This window comes from Dermacentor andersoni, chromosome 5, assembly GCF_023375885.2.
Source record: "Dermacentor andersoni chromosome 5, qqDerAnde1_hic_scaffold, whole genome shotgun sequence".
Taxonomy (NCBI): domain Eukaryota; kingdom Metazoa; phylum Arthropoda; class Arachnida; order Ixodida; family Ixodidae; genus Dermacentor; species Dermacentor andersoni.
This window is the reverse complement of record NC_092818.1, coordinates 46,952,647-46,978,028: the sequence shown is the minus strand read 5'-3', so window position 1 is coordinate 46,978,028 and position 25,382 is coordinate 46,952,647. Positions and strand designations below refer to the sequence as shown.

The following is a 25,382-nucleotide window of genomic DNA, read 5'->3' as shown; positions in this document are numbered from 1 at the left end:
TGAAGATATAATACAAGAATTTTTGGCGCTAGATGAGAAGTACAAAGAACACACAGCATCTTATACTGACCGTTCTAAAACATCACTTTACGTCGGAAGTGCTGTAGTGCAAGATAAATTGGAAAAGGTATCAGGTTGCCTCAGTGCGCGTCAATTTTGTCAGCCGAATGTTATGCCATTTCGGTGGCTGTATCAAAAATAGTCGAGATGAACATTCAAAGCAGCATTATCTACACGGACTCGCTGAGTGCAATCACAGCACTGAAAGCCAGAAACGTAAGGGAACCTTTAATAGGAAATATAATCCATAACATAATAACTGCTCAAACACAAGGACACGAAATCAAGCTCTGTTGGATACCAAGCCATCACGGAATTAGAGGCAACGAGAGAGCTGACGCGTGCACCGCTCAAGCCTGCCATAAGGATGTCAGTACTGTAAATATACCCTATGCAGATTGGATGAAGCTAGTAAAAAACAAGCTTAAAGAAAAATCGCAGTGTACATGGAATAGCGAAGAAAATAACAAACTACATTTAGTAAAATTTATTCTAGGAGAATGGAGATCATGCAGGCATTAGGTACGTTTTATAGAAGTAATTTTATGCCGCCTGCGCATCGGACACACACACCTAACACATAACTTTCTACTGACAAAACAAGACAGACCCTTATGTGAAAAATGTGGAGATGAACTCACTGTGAATCACATTTTATTCTCGTGCACACAACTCGAACGGCTAAGGAAAAAATATTTTACTGTATTTTACAATGAACGCATTCCCTGCCATCCCAGTCTACTTTTAAGAGATATTCCCTTCCATCCCAGTCTACTTTTAGGAGATAACCCACTTGTAGAAACTTCATCTGTTTTTAGTTTTTTGAAAGACGCAGCGATCTTAAACGAAATATAATATATCACAGAACTACTAATTCTAAAAATTCTTACCCAGTTTTTTCACGCATCTTATGATGCACCTCACTTAGTTTCTCAGTCCTGAGAAGAAGGCTGAGGTCTCCATTTGATTTGTTGGGCTCCTCAGAGTCCTTGTCCGGACGAGGACCTTCGCTGCGGATACCCAATTTTTGAAATAAATTATACCATGTGTTTGGCGCATGATAGCCTGTGTTGCTTATGCGCCATAAAACCCAATACAATACAGTACAATATATTGAAATCTCGCATCACTAAGTTGCCCCAGCAGTTACAAAAGACCTTTTCATTATTATTATTATTAATATTATTATTATTATTATTATTATTATTATTATTATTATTATTATTATATTCATCTATCAAAAACTATGGATTGTACGTATGAGATATTAGGCTGAAATTTAGTGCATTTTATAGCACATATGCTCTGGAACCAAGTGTAATAAAGGTGCTGTTAACTTTGTAAGTACCATTATCTCGCCCTTAAAGTGAGAACGTTACAAAAACCTTGTTTAGATTAGAATCTCATGGAATGAGCGGTACCTTCAAAGAACCGAGAGATCGGCGAGCTCGATATCGCGAGGGAGAACTGCTAGCCTACACCACAGTCCAGGCATTAGACACCCCAAGCCGTTCTGTGATATTTTAGTGTAGATTTCCTTTTGTGATCCAGCTTGAAGCAAGGATTTGCCGAAATATCTCACCCACCTAAACTATGCAAGGCCTGAAGCAAATCAATGCGAACCGTTGTGCAGGTACTGGGCGGTGTTATTGGACTGGACTGCAACACTGACCACGTTCATATGTGCGACGTTCACGGCCTACATGATTGTCTACTACTTCCGCACCTACGACTGGCAGGACATACTGCTCTGCTATGTCGCCAAGATGACCATGCGGTCAGTGCATGCTTCAGCGACACACGTTCTAACGCATGCCTCGTATTACAACCGCGCACGCGTTGGTTACAACAGACTGCAAGAAAGATGGTAGCGAAAAAATTAAGAGTGTAGGAGAGATACATGAAATCTTAAAGAAAAGCAGGCTACTTCTATCGGTGTTGTTATAGAGCAATCCAATTTCACTTTCTATGTGACAATAGTTGATCGCCACCTGAAAGCCCAGTAAAAGTGCACCGCTTTCCAACTCGAAAAGAAGTATGTAAAGGCGCGTTAGCCAATCACATTCCGTCATTTCCGCGGCGCGCCTGCGCAAGCGATTTTATTTTATTATTGACCTACATCATGAACCAAGAGACGGGGTGCAGCACGATCTTTTGGCCTTGTGCTCGCGCTGAATAGTTAGACTGTCACCGAACACAGATGGAGTGAATAGTAATTTTGTAATGCTGAAGGAGAATTCACAGTCAGCGTATTTTTGTTCCTCCTCTACAAGTTGTGGTAATTGGTGGCAGCATCCTGTTCAAGGGAAGTAGATGCCGCCGCGCTAGATGCAAGCCAACGTGCTGGGAATACCCGTAAGCACTGTCTGCCGCGCAACGTCCTACAGTCCAAGGTGTCTTTCGTGTATTCGCATCGCAGGTGCCTGGCGGTGCTCATGCTGTACCCGTTCATCGGTCACTTCGGCTACCGCATCACGGTCAAGCAGGCAATCGTGCTGGCCGGCATGGGCCTCAAGGGCACCTACATCGTCTCCCTCGCCACGCTCTACCACATCACGCACCAGGACACCCACACCGAGAACCTAACTAAGGTGAAGACTCTGCGGTGATCACACGCTAGGCGCCTGTGTGCTGACACACGGTCGCAGGAACATGTCTGGCTGCTCGGCTTACACGAAACGAGGAATGTTCCCCGATCTGTGTAATCGCGGAGGCTTCGCGGAGGCTTCGCGGAGGCCAAAGAGATAGCGTGCTAAACTAAAGCCAGACTCACTAACACGGAAACGAGGAAGGCCGAATTGATAATACGGACAGGGTTGCTTACACTATATTTCCTGCCCCCCACGTTGCCGCGTTTTAGCGCCTGTGACGAAATAGTTTGGCAGGCGTTAAACTCAAGGAGATTAAAGAAAAGGTGCTGGAGTTGAGGCAGCCGAAGATTTTATATTTCAAGTAAAAGGAGACGGCCGCCACCAAAGTTCCGAGATGCTCCATGCAATGAGCATGCCAAAGCACCGGCAACGCCTGATGATAATGAAGATAGTAATGAATACTTATGTTTGTTGTATGCACTGGTATTTCTCATGGCAGAGTTTCGTTTATTGCTTGCTTTTTGCTCTGAGTGCTTTCATGATTGATAATTTTCTACACTGCATTAAAGGACTAATCAAGCTAACTATTGCGCGAATCTTTTTCTCATTTGCGGCAGCTGCATATTGGTGCCGACAAAATGAAAGAAATGCCCCAGTCCTCGGATATCTGCGAACCGGAGACCTCCAATATGGCTCGCCTCTAGAGCTTGAAAAACCTTTAAGCAATTAATGACCGCTGGAAACGTCGACGAACAGCGTTGTGAAGCTTCTGGCAAGCCACTTGTTGCTCCTGGCAGGCCACTTCAGGCCACTTCGAGCACAGGACCTCTAGTACAGACGCGCAATGTTGAAACCATTACGCCCCGGACGCATGGATCGACAGGCGGCGTATAACCCCCTTATGAATTTATCGCGAGCAAGCCAGTGCCTTGAGACGCTTGGCGTGTTTCGAGTTGGCCAGCTCGACAAGCTGAACCGTTGCAATTAGTAGCGATTGTGCGTGTTCGCAGAGTCTTCTGCACTTAGAAATGTATAGATTGCTCTGACATTTACAGTGAATGCGTACAAAGCGTAATAAAGGAACCCACAAGAACGTCTGAATCCACAAGCGCGAAGATCAGACAAACCCATGTGCTTCCCGGCATTACAATGGTGCCTAAAAGATTGGAGCGCCAAAGTTGCCTCTAGTATATTGCAGGAAACCCTATGGTTTGTAGACCTCGGAACGTCATCAACCCACTCATTTTTATGCACTCATCACGTGGCGCCACCTCCTCCGCGCCATCACGTATGCCGCCCAATGACGCACGCATTAGTCAGCGAGATGGCTGCAACGTGACGTGTGCAACCAGGCACCCACTAGGGACACCTTTAGTAACGCCGATCCGTTATGCAACCGTGGCTTCAGGGAAGCGTGCTCGTCTCGCACCACGAAGGACGAGGTCGATTGCCGAAATTTCTTTTATATACCAAATTTTCTCTTCGAAGTCACTAATTTACTTTCTTTAAAGAAACCTCCCTGGGAAATGTGACGTCAATCCGAGCATTTCTGACGTTTTTTCCTTTTTTTTTTGTTTCAGCTATCTTTAGTCACGACGCAGTTTTGCCAAGGGCACTGCCAACGTGCGCTCCTAAGGCATTCGCCTTAAAATATTTAACTTAATTTTCTCCCCAATATTGTAACGTAGGTTGAAGACGGAGTCTTGCAAGATAGACGCTTCTCTTTAATGGCGGGCCAGAAGAAGAGCGTGCAGCTTGCGCGCTTCACCGTCTTTCATGGCGCAGACCATTGCGCGCGCCGTCCTGCGGTGCGGGAGCCCCAAATCATTGTGTCAAATGCCCCCCATGCATAAATCGACCGTCTCGGTCATGTCCAAAATTTCTTTCAGGAACATAAGAAATGGAGCTCCTCAGGAGCATCTCGGCGTTCACGTACGCGCATAGTATGGTTTCATGCGTACTACACGAACAACTTCAACGCGAGTACGACGACGGAGCGAACCGGGGTCAGAACTGCACAGAACGCCTTCGTAGGTCACGTCACTGAAGCGGCGTGTAATATTGCAGGGACCAAAATACCGCCGTATCAACTATTCCGAGAGCCCACGGCGACGGATGGGCGTCCAGACCCACACGCAGGCGCCGGTATTGTAATGGGCGTCGCGTCGACCCTGGTTGTATCGAAGGGTGTCGGTATGCTGTTGGCTCCGGATACGATGCCGAGCAAGCTGACGTGCCTCTTCGGCTCTTTGTACGAACTCTTCCACGCGTTCGCTGGTCTGGCTATTATCAGCCAGAGGTAGCATGGCGTCAAGTGTTGACGTGACGTGGCACCCGTATACAAGTTCGAACGGCGTAAACTGTGTAGTCTCTTGTACAGCAGTGTTATAAGCGAAGGTCACATAGGGTAAAATCTCGTCCCATGTCTTGTGCTCTACGTTGACATACATGGAGATCATATCAGCGAGCGTTCTGTTCAGACGTTCCGTTAACTCATTGGTTTGAGGGTGATACGCTGTGCTCTTGCGGTGAGAGCTATGTGTCAGCTGGAGAACGTCCTGCATAAGCTCGGCTGTAAATGCTGTACCACGGTCGGCGATGAGAACAGACAGTGCACCATGTCGTAGGACGATGTGGCGTACAAAAAACTTGGCCACTTCATACGAATTTGCTTGCGGAATAGCTTCGATTTCGGCGTACCGGGTTAAGTAGTCGGTCTGTAATCCATCTCTTCCGCGAAGAGATCACTGGGAATGGCGCAAGTAGATCCATTCCTATTTCTTGGAACTGTGCTTGAGGAGGGTCCACAGGATGGAGAAAGCCAGCCGGTTTAACTGGTGGTTTCCTGCGGCGCTGACAATCACGGCAGGTCTTCACGCCCCGTTGCACAGAAGAATAAAGCCGGGGCCAGTAATACTTCTGTCATATCTTTGCTAATGTCTTAGCCAATCCCAGGTGTCCCACGCATGGCTCATTATGGCAGGATTGCAAAATGTCTTGGCGCAGTGCCAACGCCACGACTAGGAGGTACGTTTTGGGACCGTTTCCAGAGTTCTTTTCTGTAAATGAGGTTGTTCTGCAAGTAGTACGATGATAAGCCGCGCACGAGCGCGCGGGGTAAGACACCTTCAACTCCTTGAAGGTGCTCGATCAGCAGCAGCAGCTCAAGGTCAGCGCGCTGGTGCTCAGCTATCTTTATGGCGTCGATAACGCCGACAAATGGCAAGTCATGGTCAGGATTCGATGATGTCGTAGGGAGTGGTGCGCGTGACAAGGAGTCAGCGTCACTGTGCTTCCTTCCAGATTGGTAGACAACTGTAATGTCGTACTCTTGGGCGCAGGCTCCAACGGGCTAGTCTGCCTGAAGGATCCTTGAGGTTGGCAAGCCAGCACAGGGCGTGGTTGATCGCTGAAAGCCTTAAAGGGTCTACCGTACAAGTAGGGTCGGAATTTACTGATTACCCACACAACCCGCTAAGCATTCTATTTCATTGGTTGAGTAGTTTTTCTCAGCCTCGGTGAGACTGCGGCTTGCATAAGTAATGGTGCGTTCCGCATCAGTTTGCTACTGCACAAGAAGTGCGCCGAAACCCGCATTGCTGGCGTCAGTATGAATTTCAGTGTCAGCGACTTCGTTGAAATTTAAAAATTAAATTATGGGGTTTTTACGTGCCAAAACCACTTTCTGATTATGAGGCACGCCGTAGTGGAGGACTCCAGAAATTTTGACCACCTGAGGTTCTTTAACATGCACCTAAATCTAAGTACACGGGTGTTTTCGCATTTCGCCCCCATCGAAATGCGGCTGCCGTGGCCGGGATTCGATCCCGCGACCTCGTGCTCAGCAGCCTAACACCATAGCCACTGAGCAACCACGGCGGGTGCGACTTCGTTGAAATGAGCAAGTATTGGGGCCTCTTGCAAACACTTGCACAATTCATTGAACGACTGCTGCTGCTCGTCCGCCCAAATGAAAGGCACATCGTCGCGTGTAAGCCGTGTCAGAGGGTCAGCAATTCTCGAGAACCCGTCGACGAAGCGCCTATAGTATGCGCACAAACCAAGGAAGCGTTGGACAGCCTTCTTGTCTGTGGGTGGTGAAAACTCGGCGACCGCAGCTCACTCGTCGGTGTCTGGTCGGACGCCTTGAGGACCAACGACGTGGCCAAGAAATTTGAGTTCTTGGAACCCGAAGTAGCATTTTTCAGGCTTGATGGTGAGCCCGGCAGTACGGATCGCAGCGAGGGCACTATCGAGTCGTGCGAGATGTTCGTCAAACGTGCTCGAGAACACGACGACTTCGCCCAAGTATACGAGACAGGTTTGTCATTTGAGTTCAGCAAGCACAGTATCCATCATCTGTTGAAAAGTGACAGGTGTGGAACAGAGGCCGAAGGGGAGAACTTTGAACTCGTAAAGCCCGTCAGGTGCCACAAACGCCGTTTTCTCACGATCCTGTTCATCAACTTCGATTTGCCAATACCCTGATTTAAGATTCAGTGAAGAAAAAAACTTGCCGTGTTGTAGACCATCCAATGCGTCGTCGATGCCTGGCAATGGACAAACATCGCGCTTGGTGACACGGTTCAACTTTCTGTAATTTACACAGAAGCGTAGTGTATTGTCTTTCTTTCTGACTAACACTACAGGGGAAGCCCACGGGCTTGTGGACGGCTGGATCACGTCATCTTAAAGCATCTCTTTCATCTGATGCTTGATCGCTTCCCTTTCCACTGGCGACACTCTGTAAGGATGCTGACGAACAGGACGTGCGGACTCGTCCGTAATAATGCGGTGCTTTGTGATGGACGTGCGCCGCACTTTCGATAACTTTGAAAAACAGTCCGCAGATTCATTTACGAGACTCAGTAGACGGTCTTTCTGGTGGTCTGGCAGAGCGGCGTTAACGTGAATCCGTTCTTTTAGGCTGGGTAACTCAGATGGCTGAGACGATGCGGTTTCCAATGTGGCAATGTCAGTAACATCAATGATTTCGCAAAGAAATGCAATTGTCCTTCCTCGGGGTAAATGCCGATACTCTTTGCTAAAGTTTGTTAGCAATACGACTGAACATTTGTTTCGCACCAGAAGAAGCCCTCGGGCTAAGCGAATGTGGCGCTTAAGAAGCAGGGGCATGTTTGCTTCAGCAATTCCTTCGGCGTCGTCCTCCATGTCGCATCGGACAAGGCTAAACACGCTGCTCTTGGGCGGCAACGTGACGTGATCGTCAACTGCGCGAAGCGCGATCTCATGGTCGTTGTCATTACTGTTCGCTATTGCTTGCGTAGTAGCGAAGCAGACTCTAGAGTCTTGCAGGTCGATGATGGCACCGTTCGCCTGAAGGAAATCAATGCCGAGTATAAGGCCCTTTGAACATTCAGGAAGAATGACGAAGTCGCCGATGTACGTGAATCCCCGAATGTTGACTCGTGATGTGCACTGGCCCATTGGACTTATGAGGTGCCCTCCTGTAGTACGAATCTGAGTGGTGGTCAATTGCGGCAATACCTTGTTCAGTATACGCGCGAGATTCTTGCTGATAACAGACGTGTCCGCACCCGCGTCGATTAATGCCGTGACTTCGTGGTCACCTATGGTAACTGGTACGTCGCAACATACTGACACCGAACTACACTGCTTTCTCTGCGTCTTAATTACGTCCTATCGCGGTCGCCGTAGTGGAAGATTCCTAGCGTTCACAACGTCAGTGACCTCACCTCCGCAGGTCGCTGGACTCAGTTTTCCCGGCAGGCAGGGCTGGGTGAGCGAGCGACGCCTTGTTGCTCTCGGCGTGCATATGGGGCTGGAAGACCTATTTTGGGCGGGTGATGGTTACCGGGGTTCACGGAATCGTGGGGCAAACGAGGTCCTGACGTCCGCGAGGTGTGCTTCAATCTACAGGGGGCGTTCACCATTGCGCGGGCGCGGCGCATTCAGTGAAAACCCACGGAGCCCAGCTCGGCGGTAAGGGCACGTCCTGTCGAGGTGATCGGCTTCACCGCAATGACAACACAAGGGCCTCCGGTCTGCAGTGCGCCATACGTCGCTCTTGCGGGGTGGTCGTGTTTCAGCCATGAATGGCATGCAGCGAGGCTTGAAGTTACCAGTTGCTTGTTCAACGGCGCGCACACCATGAAAGTCGGGGATGTAGCTCACATCGCGAAAAATCGCGGACAACGAACTTCGCGCAGCTTCTGCATACGACATGCGAGGTTGTGGCTACCGTACCTCGTGCTGTGGTGACTCGCTTCGCTCTGGGACTTGGACTGCCTGCCTGATTTCCTCCCGGACGACCTCAGCCAGAGTGAGTCGCCGTACCGATGTCGGAGCCACCTCAAGCTTTTGGAGCTGTTCTCGAACAACAAGCCTAATTAGCTCCCGCGGGGCGTCGGTATTGTCCAGGGGTATAGCGAGAGCGTCATGCGATAGGGTCGACACGTCGTGGTTGTACTCCCTTGTTCGCTGCTGCAGTGCCTTTTCCATTGATATGGCTTTAGCGAGAAACTCTGCAACAGTCTTTGGTGGGTTGCGTATTAGGGCACCGAATAACTCTTGCTTGACACCGCGCATCAAGTTCCTGAGCTTCTTTTCTTCCGGCATGGACAGATCCGCGCGTCGGAAAAGTCGGCACATATTTTCGACAAGCATTGCGACGCTTTCGTTAGGCCTCTGTACTCACGCCTGAATTGCATATTCAGCTCGCTCCTTGCGATCGAGGCTGGCGTATGTGCTGATTAGCTGCTGTCGGAATTTGTCCCATGTTGACAGGGCTGCCTCACGGTTCTCAAACCATAGTCCTCGAGGGCAAAGTAGGTATTGCGTAGCTTGCGCTCTGGAATCGAGCCGTTGAATTCTGCGACACGCTCGAAGTGATCGAGCCAGTCCTCTACATCCTCGAAGGTGTCCCCATGGAAGGAAGGGGGGATTCGCGACTGGTTGAGGACGACCTCGGTCGGCGCGGTTGAGGAAGAAGACGGAACCAATGTAATCATCCTTCTGGCTTGATTGGGTAGAGGCTCGTGCTCAGGTGGCCGTCCTTGAAGCCAACGGCTTGTCCGTACGTGAACAGGTGTCAGTTCACGTACGGATCTGGGAGTGGTAGCATGTACCACGCACCTCCACCAGAATAATGTAACGTAGATTGAAGACGGAGTCTTGCAAAATAGACGCTTCTCTTTAATGGCGGGCCAGAAGAAGAGCGTGCAGCTTACGTGCTTCATCGTCTTTCATGGCGCCGACCTTTGCGCGTGCCGTCCTGCGGTGCGGCAGCCCCACATCATTGTGTCAATATGTCAAACCTGTTCATGCATGTTGCTGCTTCGGGTCTTAATGGGCTGATCTTTGTTAAAACCGCACTCTAGCTGTTAAGGTTTTCAAATCATTCGGTGGGAGCGACCTGAAAACAATCTTGCTTTCACATTCCTTTGCAGTCGTTCATGTACGTCACCTCGGACATGGTCCTCACGCAGTTCATAAACGCCTCCCTCGTTCCGTTCCTGCTCAAGATGCTCGGTAAGCTAACGCAGTGCTTCTATCGGAACTCGGAGTCGACTTCGATCTTGTCTTTATAGTGCGATGACTCGCTGTGCTTCGAGCGACCATGCATAAGCATATTCTTCGGCTGCGTTGACAGGCATCCTCGACGTGTCCGAGGTGGAGTGGCACACGATGAAGGACGCCGTAGCGTACCTGCAGGAAGCGGTGGATGTGGCGGCACACGTGAGCCGCAACAACCCGTACTTCCTGGTGGCGGACAAGAAGTGGGTCTTGCGCAACACACGCATTCGGAACCCACTCGACTTCATGCCTCGATATAAGGCAAGGTTCCTACGGGCTCGCTAATACCTCTGGCACATGCGTCCTAAGCGCGCGAGAACGCATTTGAGAGAGTATTTCCGACCGCCTTCAAGCGCAGCGTTGCCTTAGGGACAGTTGCCCTTGGACCTAAGGCAGAATCAAGCTTATTGACTCATGAAGGCAGGCTGTTGTTCCGATAGGCGGAGGTGTACTTGCCAGAGTAGTCTGGTCTTGCTGGGGAAGCTAGCTTCACGTGGTTAGCTTTTAGAGCACGGTTCATAGGAGCCCGTTCCTGCAATGAGCGCCAGCATCGTCGCTCGTAACTGAGCGAACGAGCACAGCGAAAGATGAAAGCTAATGCGAAGCGCTGCGGGAGATGAAAAGAAAGCGAGGAGGAAAACGGAGGCAGAATACGGCGAATGGGGGAGGAGAAAAGCAGAGTGCCGCACGAGACTACGAGATGGCGCCATAGTATATGTAATCTTCTTGTAGGCGCGACGCGAATTGTGTAGTATTTTCTCGAAGCCATCCTGGCAGCAGCGATTACACTGGAAGCTTTAACGAGTCATGTATAAAAGTCTGCTCGCATGACTCGCAGATCAGATTTTTGACGATCGCCGACTTTGTTCGGCGCTATCTTTGTACTTCAGTGTTACTGGTGCAGCAATGCTTCGTTCCGTTTGCAACGTTCTGAGCGAGACAGATTGTCCTTGCCAGCCAATATATCACGATATCAAAACACGTATAGAGCTGCTCTCAAATTTCGCATTAGGGAGTATCGTAATCGTCGGTGATATTTCCTTTTTTTTACATCAATTTTGTCCGTTCAACTTGAGCGCAACCGATGAGGGTAAGTGAAACAAGGAAGAAAACTAAAACTAATTTATTTCCTTGGAGTGCATACTGTTTCTCAAGCCGTCAGCTCTGGACCTAGTTTTGTCTGACAGCAATAGGCTAGACAAAAGTAATAGTAATCACAAGTATGCACCTGAGGAAGGGAAGCTATGAAAGAAAGGTAACGCAGGATTCGTCACTCTGAATGATTTGTTACTACGGCCTTTAGGAGCTGTTCTAAACAGCACATTGCGATAGCATTACTTGTGTAATTTACGAAAAGATCCTATGCGCTGCGAAATTCCTTCAAATGAGTAGTTCGTGCCATCATAGGTGACCAGGCATCAACAGTTTATTACTAAAAGATATGTTTTTTGCCGCAATTGAACACACACAAAATGAAGACACATAAAGACAACATGGGCGACATGATTGCTCTGTCTTCATTTTGTGTGCGTTCAATTGCGGCAAAAAACATGTCATTTAGCAAGCACCAACTAGGCCAACAAGCAGCTCTGTTGCAGTTTATTACTAGAAATAATCAACCTGAAACATGGCCGCCCCTATTGCTTTTCTGAGAGAACAGAAATGATGTTTAAGTACTATTTCTCAAAATTTATTCGTCCGGCTTCGAATGACCATGTCTATTCACGTGCGGCTGTCTTCGAAGCTAATTCATGTGCCGAAATATGCACCCGTTTAATGTAAATTACGAGGAAATAAAGAGTCGGCGGCATGAATAACCCTCTGTAAGCACACCTTTATAAAGGCAGAAAATGCCGCGAGAACTTGCGTGTCATTCGTTTTTTTCTTTTTCGTTTTTTGAACCAAGCAATAACGACGTTCTTTTTCCATATATATGTAATTTAAAAAGCTGTTGCTTTCTTTTGTTCGTTTGTTTTTTTAAGAGGACCGAGAAGACGCGCAGTTCCCGCAGAAGACACCGAGCCGAGATCCTCGCGGTAGAGAACGTCCTCCGCATAGAATCGGTGAGCAGTTTTGTGCTACAGCCTTGACTGCACGAGCACGGGCGTCATGCGTCTGTATGCCGGGGGCCAAGGGCACACACATTGTGCCCGAGTACTCATAGCATCGTCAGCCGCTCGTGTCAGAGCGCTCTAGATCACGAAGTGCAACACGTGAGCTTGCACAGGTTCTAAGAGAGCGCACGCTTTGCGTTCGTCTGGCCGTGCCCTTCTTCAAAGATATGTGAAATTCATCTCGCTGGCACAAAGAGCGGGTGTTTGAGTGTTTATGTGCATGAGGTTTTCGGAAAAGTGCCCTCGAGGTAGCAGCCTCTTCAAACATGTTAGCCCTGTTTTCTTTATGTACACGTCTATTTTACGATGCCTTAATGATAACTAAAGTGAATTTTGAAGTTTCTAAGGCTTCAGGGAATACTACTATTCAGCACTGTCTGCAGAGTTAGCACTGCGTAGCACCAGCATGATGTCTTGACGCCTCATTCAGAAGCTGAAAACGGCAGTTCACTATACCTTGTCTCGGTTTTCGAGCAGGCCAGATGAACAATTAAGATAATTAGGCGTCTCCTACTCTTCGTCGTCTTGTCACATCTGGGCAGCTTGAAGAATGTCAACCTCAAAGCTTTCTAGTGTTCCTTTCACGAGTGCGACTAAATGTCGCCGCGGCAATGTAACCCAAATTATGCTCGTGCATTCCTTGGGAAGAGCTACATGGGCATCCAACGGTGCATTTTCCCATACATAGGTGAGCTACAGTCGGCAGCACAGGCAGGGAGTGGTGCAAAAGCAGACCATGATGGCCCTGCTTGCTGCGCTGCAGTATCCCTACGACAAGAAAATGTGAGTCGTGCACAAAGCAAGCCATGTTTTGCTCGACATTGCTCTGAGGCGGAAATTTTTTGTATTCGAAAATTTTCCGGCTTGAAATTGTTCGTGTTTACCCCGAAGCTACTCCTAATTCGGAAACCATTGATCTTTAGTAATCATAAAAAAATTTGTCTTCGTCAGGTACCTGGACATCGACATCATCAGCTCACTTGTCGATGTTCCGCAATGGATTCTCTGGGTGGTAGGTGCCTGCATTAAATATTTCTTGAGTTCGAATTGAACATTTACGTTCTAAGATGCAACTATGATGCGGGAAAACACTAGTAAAGCAATATAAGTAATTCATTGTACACCTAAACGGTGTACGAAAGATTCTCTCGTGAAAAGCTTCCCGTTGTGTCGCTGATGGCTTGCAAGAATATAAACAGAAGATGTGGATCATGACCTTTCGTCAATTTGTTATGAGGCGCTGTATTTAAAAATTTCGCCTTTCAATTTAAATACAGCGCCTCATAACAAATTGACGAGAGGTCATGGTCCACATCTTCTGGTTATATTCTTGCAAGCCATCAGTGACAACGGGAAGCTTCTCACGAGAGAATTTCCGGACCAAGAAATGAGCTGACACTGCATGTTGATTCGCAGACAGTTGCTGTGGAGAATGCGGAGATGCCTTAACGATGCAGGCCGACAAGAGTCTAGGAGAAGATATGTCCGCAGAAAAGAGGAGCTCGGGAACACGGAAATATGTTTTAAAATACTCCAGTGGACGAAGCTTGCACTGGCGATGAAATCGCGACCAGCGCTTTTTTTTTACTCTAATAACTTATCAATAATTCGCGCATCTATCCACGTCCCAAATGAGAGTTGCATTCCACGGCATTCATACACGGTCACTGAGTGCAGAGGTTGCACTGTGCTATAACGTGTTTTGCAGAAGGACCGGCTGGGCGAACCGCTCCACGAGGAGACCGAGCTGGACGACGACTCGGTGTCCCTGTCGGAGAAGCTGATGAAGCCGCTCAACGAACGGCTCATGGACCTGTTCGAGCACGACTGCTACGAGGTGATCATCACCAACACCACGCTGGCATTCGTGCTGCTCCTTGTGGGACTGCTGCGTGCCGCCGTCTACAGCAACGAGCGATTCTTCACGATCGCCATGCTCGTGGAGTTCATCTACCAGGTGGCCTTCTTCGTCGAGGTCGCCACCATGGTCAGAGCCCCTGCCACTGAACGCCCTAGCCTTACTCTATTGACGATTTGAAAAAAAAAAAAGAGCACCAATCTCTGGGTGTGTTGTTGAAGAGGAAGCCTGAACTTACAAACAAACAAGCATGCTGCCGATTCAAGAGTATGTTGGTAATTGTGCATATAGCAATTTCGCCCTTCAATTTAAATACAGCGCCTCATAAGCACTTACGAATCTGTCCTAATCAGAACTTATATGATTAGTCGCAAATATTAGCCCGTAAGTGTAAATACGCGCCTTATCACGGCATTAACCGCTATAGAGCAGGCATTGGACATATGGTTGTAACTTCCAGCGCTGGCTGGTATTAGTACGCTTCTGCAAAACTGGGCGCTTATTCACGAAATATGTGACCCTAAAATATCACGGTAGCAAAAATTATGCGGATCCCACGCACTGCGGGAATCGATGTGGGCCAACTTTATATGCTGTTTTATTTGATTGACGATAATTAGCGGCAATTTTGACGCCTAAAGCTTCATTTCTTCAACGTTTAGGCTAACACGAGAGTGGTGAGTTGGCGTTAAACGTTACCTTGCGTGCGCAACTGCTGTTTTTCTGCATATAGTACACAGAACACAAAAGGGAAGGTATCTGCTTGAGACGTTGTGGTTCGCCACACTATATAATCTCTGAGGAGGTTGAGCATATTCATTGCCTGACATGGCACATCGCATCGTGGAAGAAGTATTAAACTTTCTTTTATTTATGGGGCTGTGCGTGCCAAAACTGCAATCGGATTATGAGGCACGCCGTAGTGGCAGACTACGGATCAATTTTGACGCCACGGTGTTCTTTAACGTGTCCCTGCATTTAATTGCACGAGCGTTTTTTTTTTTTTTTTTACCGCCCTCGAAGTGCGGCTGCCGCTGTCGGGATCGAACCCATCACCTCGAAAAATCCCTACTGAAAAAAGCCCACATTCCTTATAACTCCTGCATTCCATAACATCATATGACATATAAAAAAACGGATTTTTGTATGGGATCCTATATATTTCATATCGGATTATTGGATATGGGAGTTATGGGGCCTATGGATATTTTAATAGGGATGCCATAGCCTAAAAGCTACTGCAGCGGGCACAAAGGTACTGATTTGACTTGTGACCGCTTCTGTAGTTTCGCCTAGAACTTACCGTGCGCTTTAACGTGGTTTCACTTTTGCACACCCTACGTAAGTTGTCCGCTTAAAAAATTTGCATTGTATTTATTTTTCAAAAATAGGAGAAACATACCATACCGTATCTTGAATTTAAATTTATCCCATTTGCGCATAACCGCTGTCCGGCATAGTAGTAGTTTCCTTACCTTCTCACGTCACCGTTTCCCTTCCCCCCACAGCTCCCTTCTATGGTAACTGCGAGCGAAGAGTGGCAAGGTTGTCGTTAGAGAGCCTTTGATTAGGCGACGCAAGCGGCTTGCGTACGCAAGAACCAGGGGCCATAGGCAGGTTGCGAACGTAGTTCCCGCGCCTACTAGGGCGCCCCTCGCGGCGGCGAGTGCGGAACCGGCAGGATACGACCGGCCCGCTTGCCTTCGGAAAGCCTGTCTGTGCACTGTTTTGCGCGTAGCTGTTGCCTTTTCTGAGCAATGCCGAAGTGCAACCCGAGCTGTTGCGTAGTGGGCCGCAACAGCACGTACACCAACTCACGAGGAACAAAGTTTTACAGGTTTCCAAGCCGACCGTATGAAGCAGAACGGCGTCAACACTGGATAGCGCTCGTCCGACTGCATAAGCTGTTTTATGTTCCGGCGTTATGTCAAGTGCGTTAACGCTGAATTCTTTGCTTTTACATCAATGATGGCTACAACGGGACACCTGTAGTGCGTACCAGCATATGCAGCAAACAAAGTAGTTTGTTTCCACACTGTAACGCAGTAAAGCTGTGGAACTCTTTCCCAATCCTTTCCCATTCAAACAGCGCTAGGGCTTGCTGAGAGACTTGAGGAGGGATAAGCAGCTGGCTGAGCTGGCATGCACCCTTCTGCGCCCAGCATATCAACTAAGGGGCAGTTGAGATCACCCATTTTTTTGACGACGTGGTTTATTGGAACCTCCTTTGCACGCACTGAAAAATCGCATCATAAAAGTATCGCACTTCCAGTAACTTGGGCGAAAATATTTTCCCAGCGTAGTCTAACACAAAAGGTAAGTTCCTCACCTTTTTTTGTGTTTGGAGAGAGCAACGTTAGAGTACCTCGGGTAGGTCTTACGAGTCGTTCGTACGCCCCACGTTCTTGGATGAGATGTTTTGGATTCGCATTTGCCGTCCTGTATGTACAGGGAAACTACCGCGGCGTCCTTGCACTTCCCTGCGATGCCAGCACGGCAATCGTAGTTCCCCGCTAGGATTTGTCTGCTGTCGCCGATCTTCAAGAATCAATGTCACTTATAATTTCATGCGTCCGCACCGTAGATAACGAAGTAACTTACGCCGAGCTTCACGCATCTCGCTGGTACCTTATTTTTCGTTTGCGGAATACACCTAGCAGTCACTTCCGATCAGTGCGAGTTGAACACTTCCCTCACGTCGTAGACGTGCCCCACTTAGAAAGGACGACTTCCTTTCTCTAAATTCTTTTGACGAAAAAAGCTGTCGATATATTGTAATTCCCGAAACCCGGTTAAAGTTAATATCAGCACGCTGTTTCGCGCCATCGCTACCGTTTGACAGGGCGCCAAACACGCAGCGCGAGCTGCTGACGCCGCGAGTAATCCTACCGCATTCGCGCAACTATTCGTCAGACGGCGCTAGGGGTCGGAAAGACAGGGCGCCGCCTAGCACTTGCAACGTGCCCATGGTACTATGCAAGCGCAGGCTCCTACGTCCGAGTCTGTGTATGCGCAGTACCGTCTCCCCTAGTTCTTACGCAAGCCGCTAGCGTCCCCCAAAGCTCTCTATTCGCTTGTTTCGCGACTGCGCGAGACCCTCAAGACTAGTCTGCAAGGTGTTGGACTGCTTCCGTTCTACCCATTCTCTACCTCCTCTCCCGCCTCCTCTCTACTATTCTAGCTAGCTTCTCAGAGCACTTGCATGTTGGTAGAAATGTAAGCGCTGCAATTTCTGCAATGCTTTTGCGGTAGGTCGCGGTTGATTACAGTTGTCGAGAGGCTAATGTGGCTACGTCCAGGGAGCACCAGAGGGCATTGTGCACATTCGATGCGACGCAAAGCTCGAAACGAGTTTATCGCGTCACCTTTCCTCTCTGCCACGCTCCTGTCATGTATACACACGCTCTTAACCACCGCCCGACGTGGTGGGCCAGCCAGCAGCAGTAACAGTAGCAGCAGTGGGAAAGTTGAAGGAAGAAATAACTGCGCTTTAATAATCCTGCCAATCCTGACTCTGTACATCTTATTAACACATGTAACTGGTTAACGGAAAAGAGCACTTCCGAAAGAAACGTTTTCTTACTTCGTCTCCTGGTTTGGTTAGCAGACTTCCCCAATATGTCTTAGGTTGAGCATAGATTCATCACTGGAAGATTAAATATTTCTGATTGTAGTGTTCGAGCTGTAAAGTTCACGCTGCATATTTGTGTTCGAGAGTCATCATTGAGTCCAGCATCGTTTGCTCTACATCAGTATTCCAATATCGCGTACAAACAAGCTAGCATAGCAGCTTTTGCATTACGCCATGGGATAGACGAACAAGAAGAAACCAAGTACCCTATTCAAAAGAAGTTTTTACAATGTTAACAAAGGCGGCCAGTTAATAAAAATTTCAATTTGCGAACACAAAGATTTCTGAATTTGGCCTTTGGTAGGGATGGCGTGAACATGGCACAAATTGACGAAAAAGGAAACTGGAAAGTTAGAAAAGACACATGCGCAATTACAACTACAGAGCTAATCTTTTTTCAGGAGTACCACGCCAAATTCCTACACACTTAACATTCCAGTTTTGTGTGCGTGTGTGTGTATGAACACTTATTTAAGTCCATCGTGCTTTGAAACTAAAACACCATAGGACCGTTGTAGTGCTCATCATTTCTTACCTGCATTGTGACCTTGGGAGCGCCGTTTCTTTTTGTATCCAGCCACATGTGACTTTACGTAGACCATGCATTTATACGGTGAAAAGTGTAATCACTGGTTTGATCGAACGATCATGGACGAACGTCACGAAATTTACCGAGAGAGTGAATGTAATTGTCAACAACAGTTCTGGAGGTGAAAGCTTTTCTGCATACATGGGGATTTGCAGCTGTCAGCGTACGGCCAGAAGATCGTTAACCTCGACAACTACAACAAGCTGGACCTAATTCTACTGGCGTCGTGCATCGTGGTGTTCTTTGTCCACGTGGTCGTGCATTTTGTGAGTGCGGGCCCAAAATACGAACAGATGCTCAGCATCCTCTTCATCGTCGTCATCTCCGCCCGCTTCACGCACGCCATCAAATACGCCGAGGTACGTGTTAACGGACTGAACATGGCCTCAGAGACGGCTGTCATAACAGCAGCACATCAACATATTCGGATACGTAGCTGAGTGTCACGTTGGTAAAGAACCGCACGTGGTTGGAACTGTTTGACTATTGACGTATGCAGTTCACTTTCCAAGTTGTGCCTTAGCCTTCCTTCGTGGCGGCGGCAAACTTTTCTTGTGCTGAAATCGCGCTTTGAAACCCTTAAATCTATTGAACTTACAAATACATGGCACTTTATAAACCGCTAGCTATGATCAATAAAACTATTGTTTCGGTTGATTGTTTCGTTGCACTCAATTTTGCTACATCGAGGTTTATTGTAAATGCAAGACCCGAAGCAACAAAATGTGTGTAGCATTTTGTGCGCGTGTGTGTGTGTGAATGCATTAATTCTCGTTCAGATAGATCGCATTACCTACGCTAAGCGCAGCAAAACGTAAATATTTCCATATCCTTGTCTGCGCCTCTTGGTAGTTTCACATCAAGGAGCAGTCGAAAAGCCACACCAAAGCGAAACTGTTTATACACAATGAGCCTCAGATGACGGATCTGGCAAATGAAACATCAAAACATTTTTTTTACATGATATTGACAACCTTTTTCTGCGTAGCCTACAGAAATAGCCTCCCAAATTGCTACGTGCAGGGCATTCGGTCCTGAAGGTACCGCTGAACACCTCTTTTTACCTATGCCCTTCTGGCCATTGCTAGAGCAAAGGCTCCGGCAGCAGGTCGTATTCTTTTCGTGGACTTAATACTTCGCTGTGCATCTCAGCCTGAAACAAGCTTCACTGCTGCTTTAAACACGTTACAGCTGCCCTGAAAATTTCGGCATTTGCGACTTTTCAAGCGTGTCTATGACCAGAGAGCATAGGTTTGCAGAAGAGACACGTCCGGGAAAGGCCATAAATGTTCTGCTAAGAAGTCAGTGTGCGAGAGTGCCGACGAGTACGAGGGCACTTGATTGGAAGCTCGGGAGGTGGTAAATTTAAGTAAACGTAGGCGTGGACGCTTTGCTGAGGAGTGCCAAAGCTACCTCGTGTCACAGGGGAATTTCTCTTCAGTATTTTGCGGTGAAATCTGTGGATGTTCAATACTGCACGTCCCACATCCCTGCTTTAAGCAGGAAACAGGGAAACAGGAAGAATAATTGGTTACTAAAAAGGTTCTTCACAAAGGTGTGCCAATCTAAAAGTTCATATATATATATATATATATATATATATATATATATATATACATATATATATATGTGTGTGTGCTGTTGCGCTCAGTATGTGCTACAATGCACAACCACTGTGCCACGCGCTTCGTGTTGTTGCTCACATAAGCGCGGCAACAAGTCCTGTACACGTGAATTGAATGTATTCGGCCAACAAACCTATGTTGGAAATGGGCTCCACCGTGCTCCTTCATTTCTTTAGTCTAACATAGCGTAATGAGAGCGAAGCTGTAGAGACGCGTGTTCACTCCCTACGGAAGTTCTGCGCGTCGGTTTGCTGGCTCACGGTCTCGATTAAGCACGTTCATTGCCGGTTGTTTCTGGCGACGCTTTTCATTCAGGCTTCGTTCAGCATCACGACGTCAGCTATCACTACCGCAGCCGTAAAAGCACCAAGTTGAGCTCCAACGAGAAGCCGCGCAACCGTGACCTGCGAAAAAAAAAAATGATTTACTGGAATAAGAACAACATATTTACGTTGTCTGTTTGGATGAGGTATACGGAAAGTAACTTTTATTTTACAATCATTGATGATTCAGTTGCAAAGCAAATGCGGGGCTCCGGCAAACGTTGCGTTGCAATTAAATTTTATATGTGCCGCAACATCGTACCTTGGCTTTGCTCTTCAAAAACCTTTGCGGAACTTCCCCTAAGAGCTTTGCCTTTTTTTCGTACGGCACGATCCCTGAAATATTTTTGTTTCGTGTTGTGTAAGGCTAAAAGTGCCTACGATTGCATCGCAGCTGCTTCTGGTCCAATGTGCGGAGCTGATCCACAGGGCCCTGGACGCCGTCATCTACTCGGCGTACGAAGCCGGTCACGCCATCGTCATCGGCGAGGAGGAGGTCCAGAGGAACGTCTGGAAGTTCGTCGAGTCGGCCGACATTGCCATGGAGATCCGCGGCCGCGCCACGCTCAACCGACTGCTCGTCCTCCAGAAGCTCGCGGAGATCCAGGTGGGCTGCTACTCTGTTATAACAGGAGCAGCGCAACCACTAACGGCTACAAACTCCATCAAACTGATGGCGGACGATAACGCTCCCACCGTCTAAAAACATATGTAACGTAACGACATAAGTAGTTGTAATATTTTGATAGGCAAACTAGACGTGGTACTTTCTCTTTTGTTGAACCTGTTGCTACGGGAAAATGTGTTAAAACCGAACTTTATAAAAATAACATTTAAAAACCGGCTTATCTCGACGGAACAATACAGAGTGAAATACATTCCCTGAATATATTTGAGATGCCACTAATTTTGAAAATGAACTTTAAATTATTTTCTGCATTAGCCAGAAAGCATATTGTGCAGTATGTCAGCCATTCTTATGTTGTTTTTAATACGTTAGCATTCTTAGGGAATTTTGCGGATGGTCCGAAGCTTGCCTATGTATGTATGTATGTATGTATGTATGTATGTATGTATGTATGTATGTATGTATGTATGTATGTATGTATGTGTGTATGCGTGTGTGTATGTATGTATGTATGTATGTATGTATGTATGTATGTATGCATGCATGCATGCATGCATGCATGCATGTATGTATGTATGTATGTATGTATGTATGTATGTATGTATGTATGTAGGTTAGTATGCTTGTATCTAACCGTTTTCCCGCCAACCTCGGTCACTGTGTAGTTCATGTTCGAGTGTCTAGAGCATCAGGTTGCTGTGCTGAGGGAACAGGTTTCGAAACCGTCCGTCGGAACAACTTGAGTCACTAAGCATGCCGCAGTGTGTGCATACTGGTACGTGTTAGTCTTCCAAGGAACGTATTTCCTGCCGACATTTATCACAGTAGATGCAGGACTTGTGTACCGCTCTTCGATGAAACTCCCACCAATTTGGGTCACTGCGTATGTGACACTCGGTCGATGCAATTCAGGAAGCAATTCTCAGTGTTCGCAAGCATGGGCGCGTCCCGCTTCTCTTTTTTGAGGCCACGCGCGGACATCTGGTACCCCACTAGATGGCTCAGCGTGTTAAAAGGAGGCTGTAGCTCGGGCTCAACTACGACGCGGAGGCCTATTCAAATGCATGTAAAACGCAGAAACGCTTTTCTGAGATAACCCTTGACCGATTTTAATGAAATCTGTTGCGTTTGAAAGGGAAAGATAAGTTCTAGTGACTGTTGGCAGCGGAATTTCGATTTAGGGCCTGAATTTTGTTAAAGGAATTTCCAAAAATTCGATTGTTCGAAGAAAATAGAAGCGCGAAGTTTACGAATTAATCGGTCTTTATCAGTAGCAGATATCCCGGTTCTCTAAACGGCATCCATTAGATCATTCACAGCGGAGAAATTCAATATGTCAATTTATATCTTACGTGGTTGCGTTTTGTACAAAGGCTGTGCGAAAGCTATTTTCAATATTACTAAATTTCTTGAGATTCCCGTGTCACATATCAGTTTTGTCCGCTTTAGACGTAGTATTATATGCAATTCATAGAATTGTGATATCATTTTTCATTGCTGAGTTAGAATTATAAACTTAATACTTTCGTTTTCTGAAAATTTGCAGTTTTTACCAATTTTTAATAACAAATTGACGACATAAGTCAATAAATCGAAAGCAACAGTCACTAGATTTTAAGTTTTCTTTTCAATTCAACAAACCTCGCCAAATTCGGTGCAGTGGTTGCCGCAAAAAACAAATTCTCCTTTTACAAGTATTTAGATAGGAGCATCCGAGTTAAATTTTCCTCTTAAAAGGAAGCTTTAGCTCGGGCCCAACTCCGACGCGGCCTATGCAAATACATCTAAAAAGCAAAACCGTTTTTCTGAAATAACCCCAGAACCGATTTTAATGAAGTTTGGTGCATTTGAGAGAGACAGTTAAATTCTAGTGACTGTTGGAAGCGGAATTTCGATTTAGGGCCTGAGTTTCTTTTAAAGATTTTTAAAAATACGAAAGTTTGAAAAAAATAGAAGCAGGAAGTTTACAAATTCATAGCTCTGCATCAAGAACAGATGTCGCGGTTCTGTGAACGGCATCCATTAGATAATTGAAAGCGGACAAATTCGATATGTCATTTCATATCTTACGTCAATTTGTTACGTTGTGTACAAGGACTCTGCAAAAGCTGTATTTCCATGTTACTAAATTTTTTGAGATTCATGCGTAACATATCAATTTGCGCGAATACACGCAAAGTGCTTCGAGCGGCCAGCCACGCGGAAATTTTGCGTCTATTCGCGGGATTGCTTCACGTTCATGAAAAACACTTTTATGGAGCATGTCCTGAGCAACAGAAAGCTGTATCGGGAGTTTTCTCACTTACACTTTTTATTTAATGTTAATATTGGCGAAGTTGACTAATTATTTAAGACAAATTATGTAATCGGGTGGAATGCAAAAACAATCTGTATCTCCAAGCGGCGGCAAACATTACCTTGTTTCTGTCCAGCTACGCGGCATTTGCACATTCTTAAAACTTGGTTCATGATAGCTGGGACACCCTCTATAGCTTATTTGCCGTGGGGTCTCAGTGTTAAAATCCAGCTGTAAATCAGTACTGCAGACATGTGCTGTGATGTCAATGCTTCTGTAGAGCCGTGAAAACATTTTCTGGACATGAAATTTATACTCTGCAACTTCAGTTCTTTGACTTAGTTTCTGAATTCTAAAAGAAGGCGTTTTTTTAAACACTGCCGCATTTATGTTAACAAATGTAACCCACAAACAGTGAGAAGGGACAGAAAGCCTGGGGCCAACATCTCGAATAAGGTCTTCGTCAAGGCTACTTATACGACTTTGAGCACCACACGTCGGCTACGGCTGGAGGTTTCTTTGTTAATCTGTTTCAGGATGTCGGAGTTTGATGAAACGATTCTCGTCAAAGACAAATGGAAAACACCTCTTACCAGGGAATCGGAATCAGTTAGTTAGTTAAAACTTTCTCGAGCTCTAGTTATTGTGTTCCTCTGCGGCTGGGGTGGATTCTTCAGGGGAGTCCTTTGCTGGCTTTCTGCAGTCTCGCTTCCCAGGAATAATGGTTTCGTTCCGAAGCCGCCAGGCCAGCACCACGATACTTAACGACCTGAGCAAGCAAATCAACGAGATGCAGCGGGACGGCGTTCTAGACTCTGAAGACTACGCGAGCCTGCGCTTGGTAAGACGACTAACGGGGTCGTGTGTGGTTAAGTCTGTTCACGCGTTACGCAACTTTTTACCGGCTAGGCTCGTGAACAGTTATATTCAACTCGTATACGTGCTGCGAAGAGCAGTAGCAGGTGGTTAAATTTCTGCGTATTACTCAAGTATCCTTAAGTAATAGATTCCTCCGTATTACTCAACTATTACTCCTCTAGCACAGAACTCACCTGTAGAGATGTCCTTGGTTTCCATGGTTTCAAACAAGTTTCCGTGCATTTATACAAAATTTAAGCACTTCGAGTTGCGGTGGAGGCGCAGCCTGCTTCTGAATGTTTCGAATAGTGGCGACAAGAAAAAGAATCCGACGATACCTAAGCACTTCTTGTGTGTTGTGAATGCGAGAGCATTTATGTCAAATTTAGCGCCGCTGCGAGGTCCTTCCAGTTATGAACATCTCGCGGCAAAGTGAGCGCGTTGAAACGCCTGGCCAACACCTGTTTTACCCAGTGGGTGAGACACACGACTTCCGAGCATCGCATCGTAGGTTCAAAACTAACTACAACCCACGTCTTTCCTTTCGCATTTATTCTGTATTTTTATGCATTGATGTTTTAGAGCGATTACAGAGGCGAAGTTAGAACGCACGCGAAAGCTTGCGCGGGCAAGGAACGCGCGGATAAGACAGGCTCCCGAGAGCGAGGGTGACGTGGCGTCGCGGCGATGCACTCGCCCTTCGCGCAACGCCTGCGTCGACAGCGTGGCGGCAGCTGTTCCCATTCGCCCACTCGGCTCCGCCACGGTGCGCACGTCACCTGACGTAGCAGCCAATAGAAATTTAGGTGCGGTTTCGCTGCTCTAGACGACAGACGACAGCTTTTTCGTTCATTGAGCTATTTGATGTTTGCATCGAAATAAGATCAACGCGCTGAATGAAAAGATAAGCTAAGGAAAAATACTTGGACAGACCACTTCGCTACGGTGAGTATAACAAAGCAATGGTATCTAAAACGGGACCCTACTAAGGCTCTGGCGAGAAATTTTACGTGTTGTTTTTTCACTCACTGCTGTTAGTGTTCTTCCAGGTATGAGAAGACTTTCTACCTAATTGGAAGCAGTGGTTCTATTTCTAGCAAATATTTCTGCTGTGACCCACCGTGACAGATTAATGGTAATGGCGTTGCGCTGTCAGGGCCAGGAGTTCTATCCCGGCAGAGCCAGCCACATTCTGACTGGGGCGGACTACAGAAATGCTTGTATGCTTAAGTTTAGTCGCACAATAAAAACC

The 25,382-nt window shown here is 47.0% G+C and overlaps 1 protein-coding gene across 1 annotated transcript in view; it reads left to right on the top strand.

Moving 5' to 3' along the window:
* LOC126530315 (sperm-specific sodium:proton exchanger-like) overlaps positions 1-25,382 on the top strand; it is a 55,076-nt gene that overhangs the window by 18,113 nt on the left and 11,581 nt on the right. The window contains exons 4-13 of the mRNA XM_055070257.1: positions 1,694-1,837; positions 2,480-2,651; positions 10,082-10,163; positions 10,285-10,469; positions 13,011-13,105; positions 13,274-13,334; positions 14,031-14,315; positions 18,556-18,759; positions 20,743-20,955; positions 23,976-24,113. Of these exons, the coding sequence (XP_054926232.1) occupies positions 1,694-1,837; positions 2,480-2,651; positions 10,082-10,163; positions 10,285-10,469; positions 13,011-13,105; positions 13,274-13,334; positions 14,031-14,315; positions 18,556-18,759; positions 20,743-20,955; positions 23,976-24,113 (1,579 nt within the window). The remainder of the gene's footprint in view (positions 1-1,693; positions 1,838-2,479; positions 2,652-10,081; positions 10,164-10,284; positions 10,470-13,010; positions 13,106-13,273; positions 13,335-14,030; positions 14,316-18,555; positions 18,760-20,742; positions 20,956-23,975; positions 24,114-25,382) is intronic.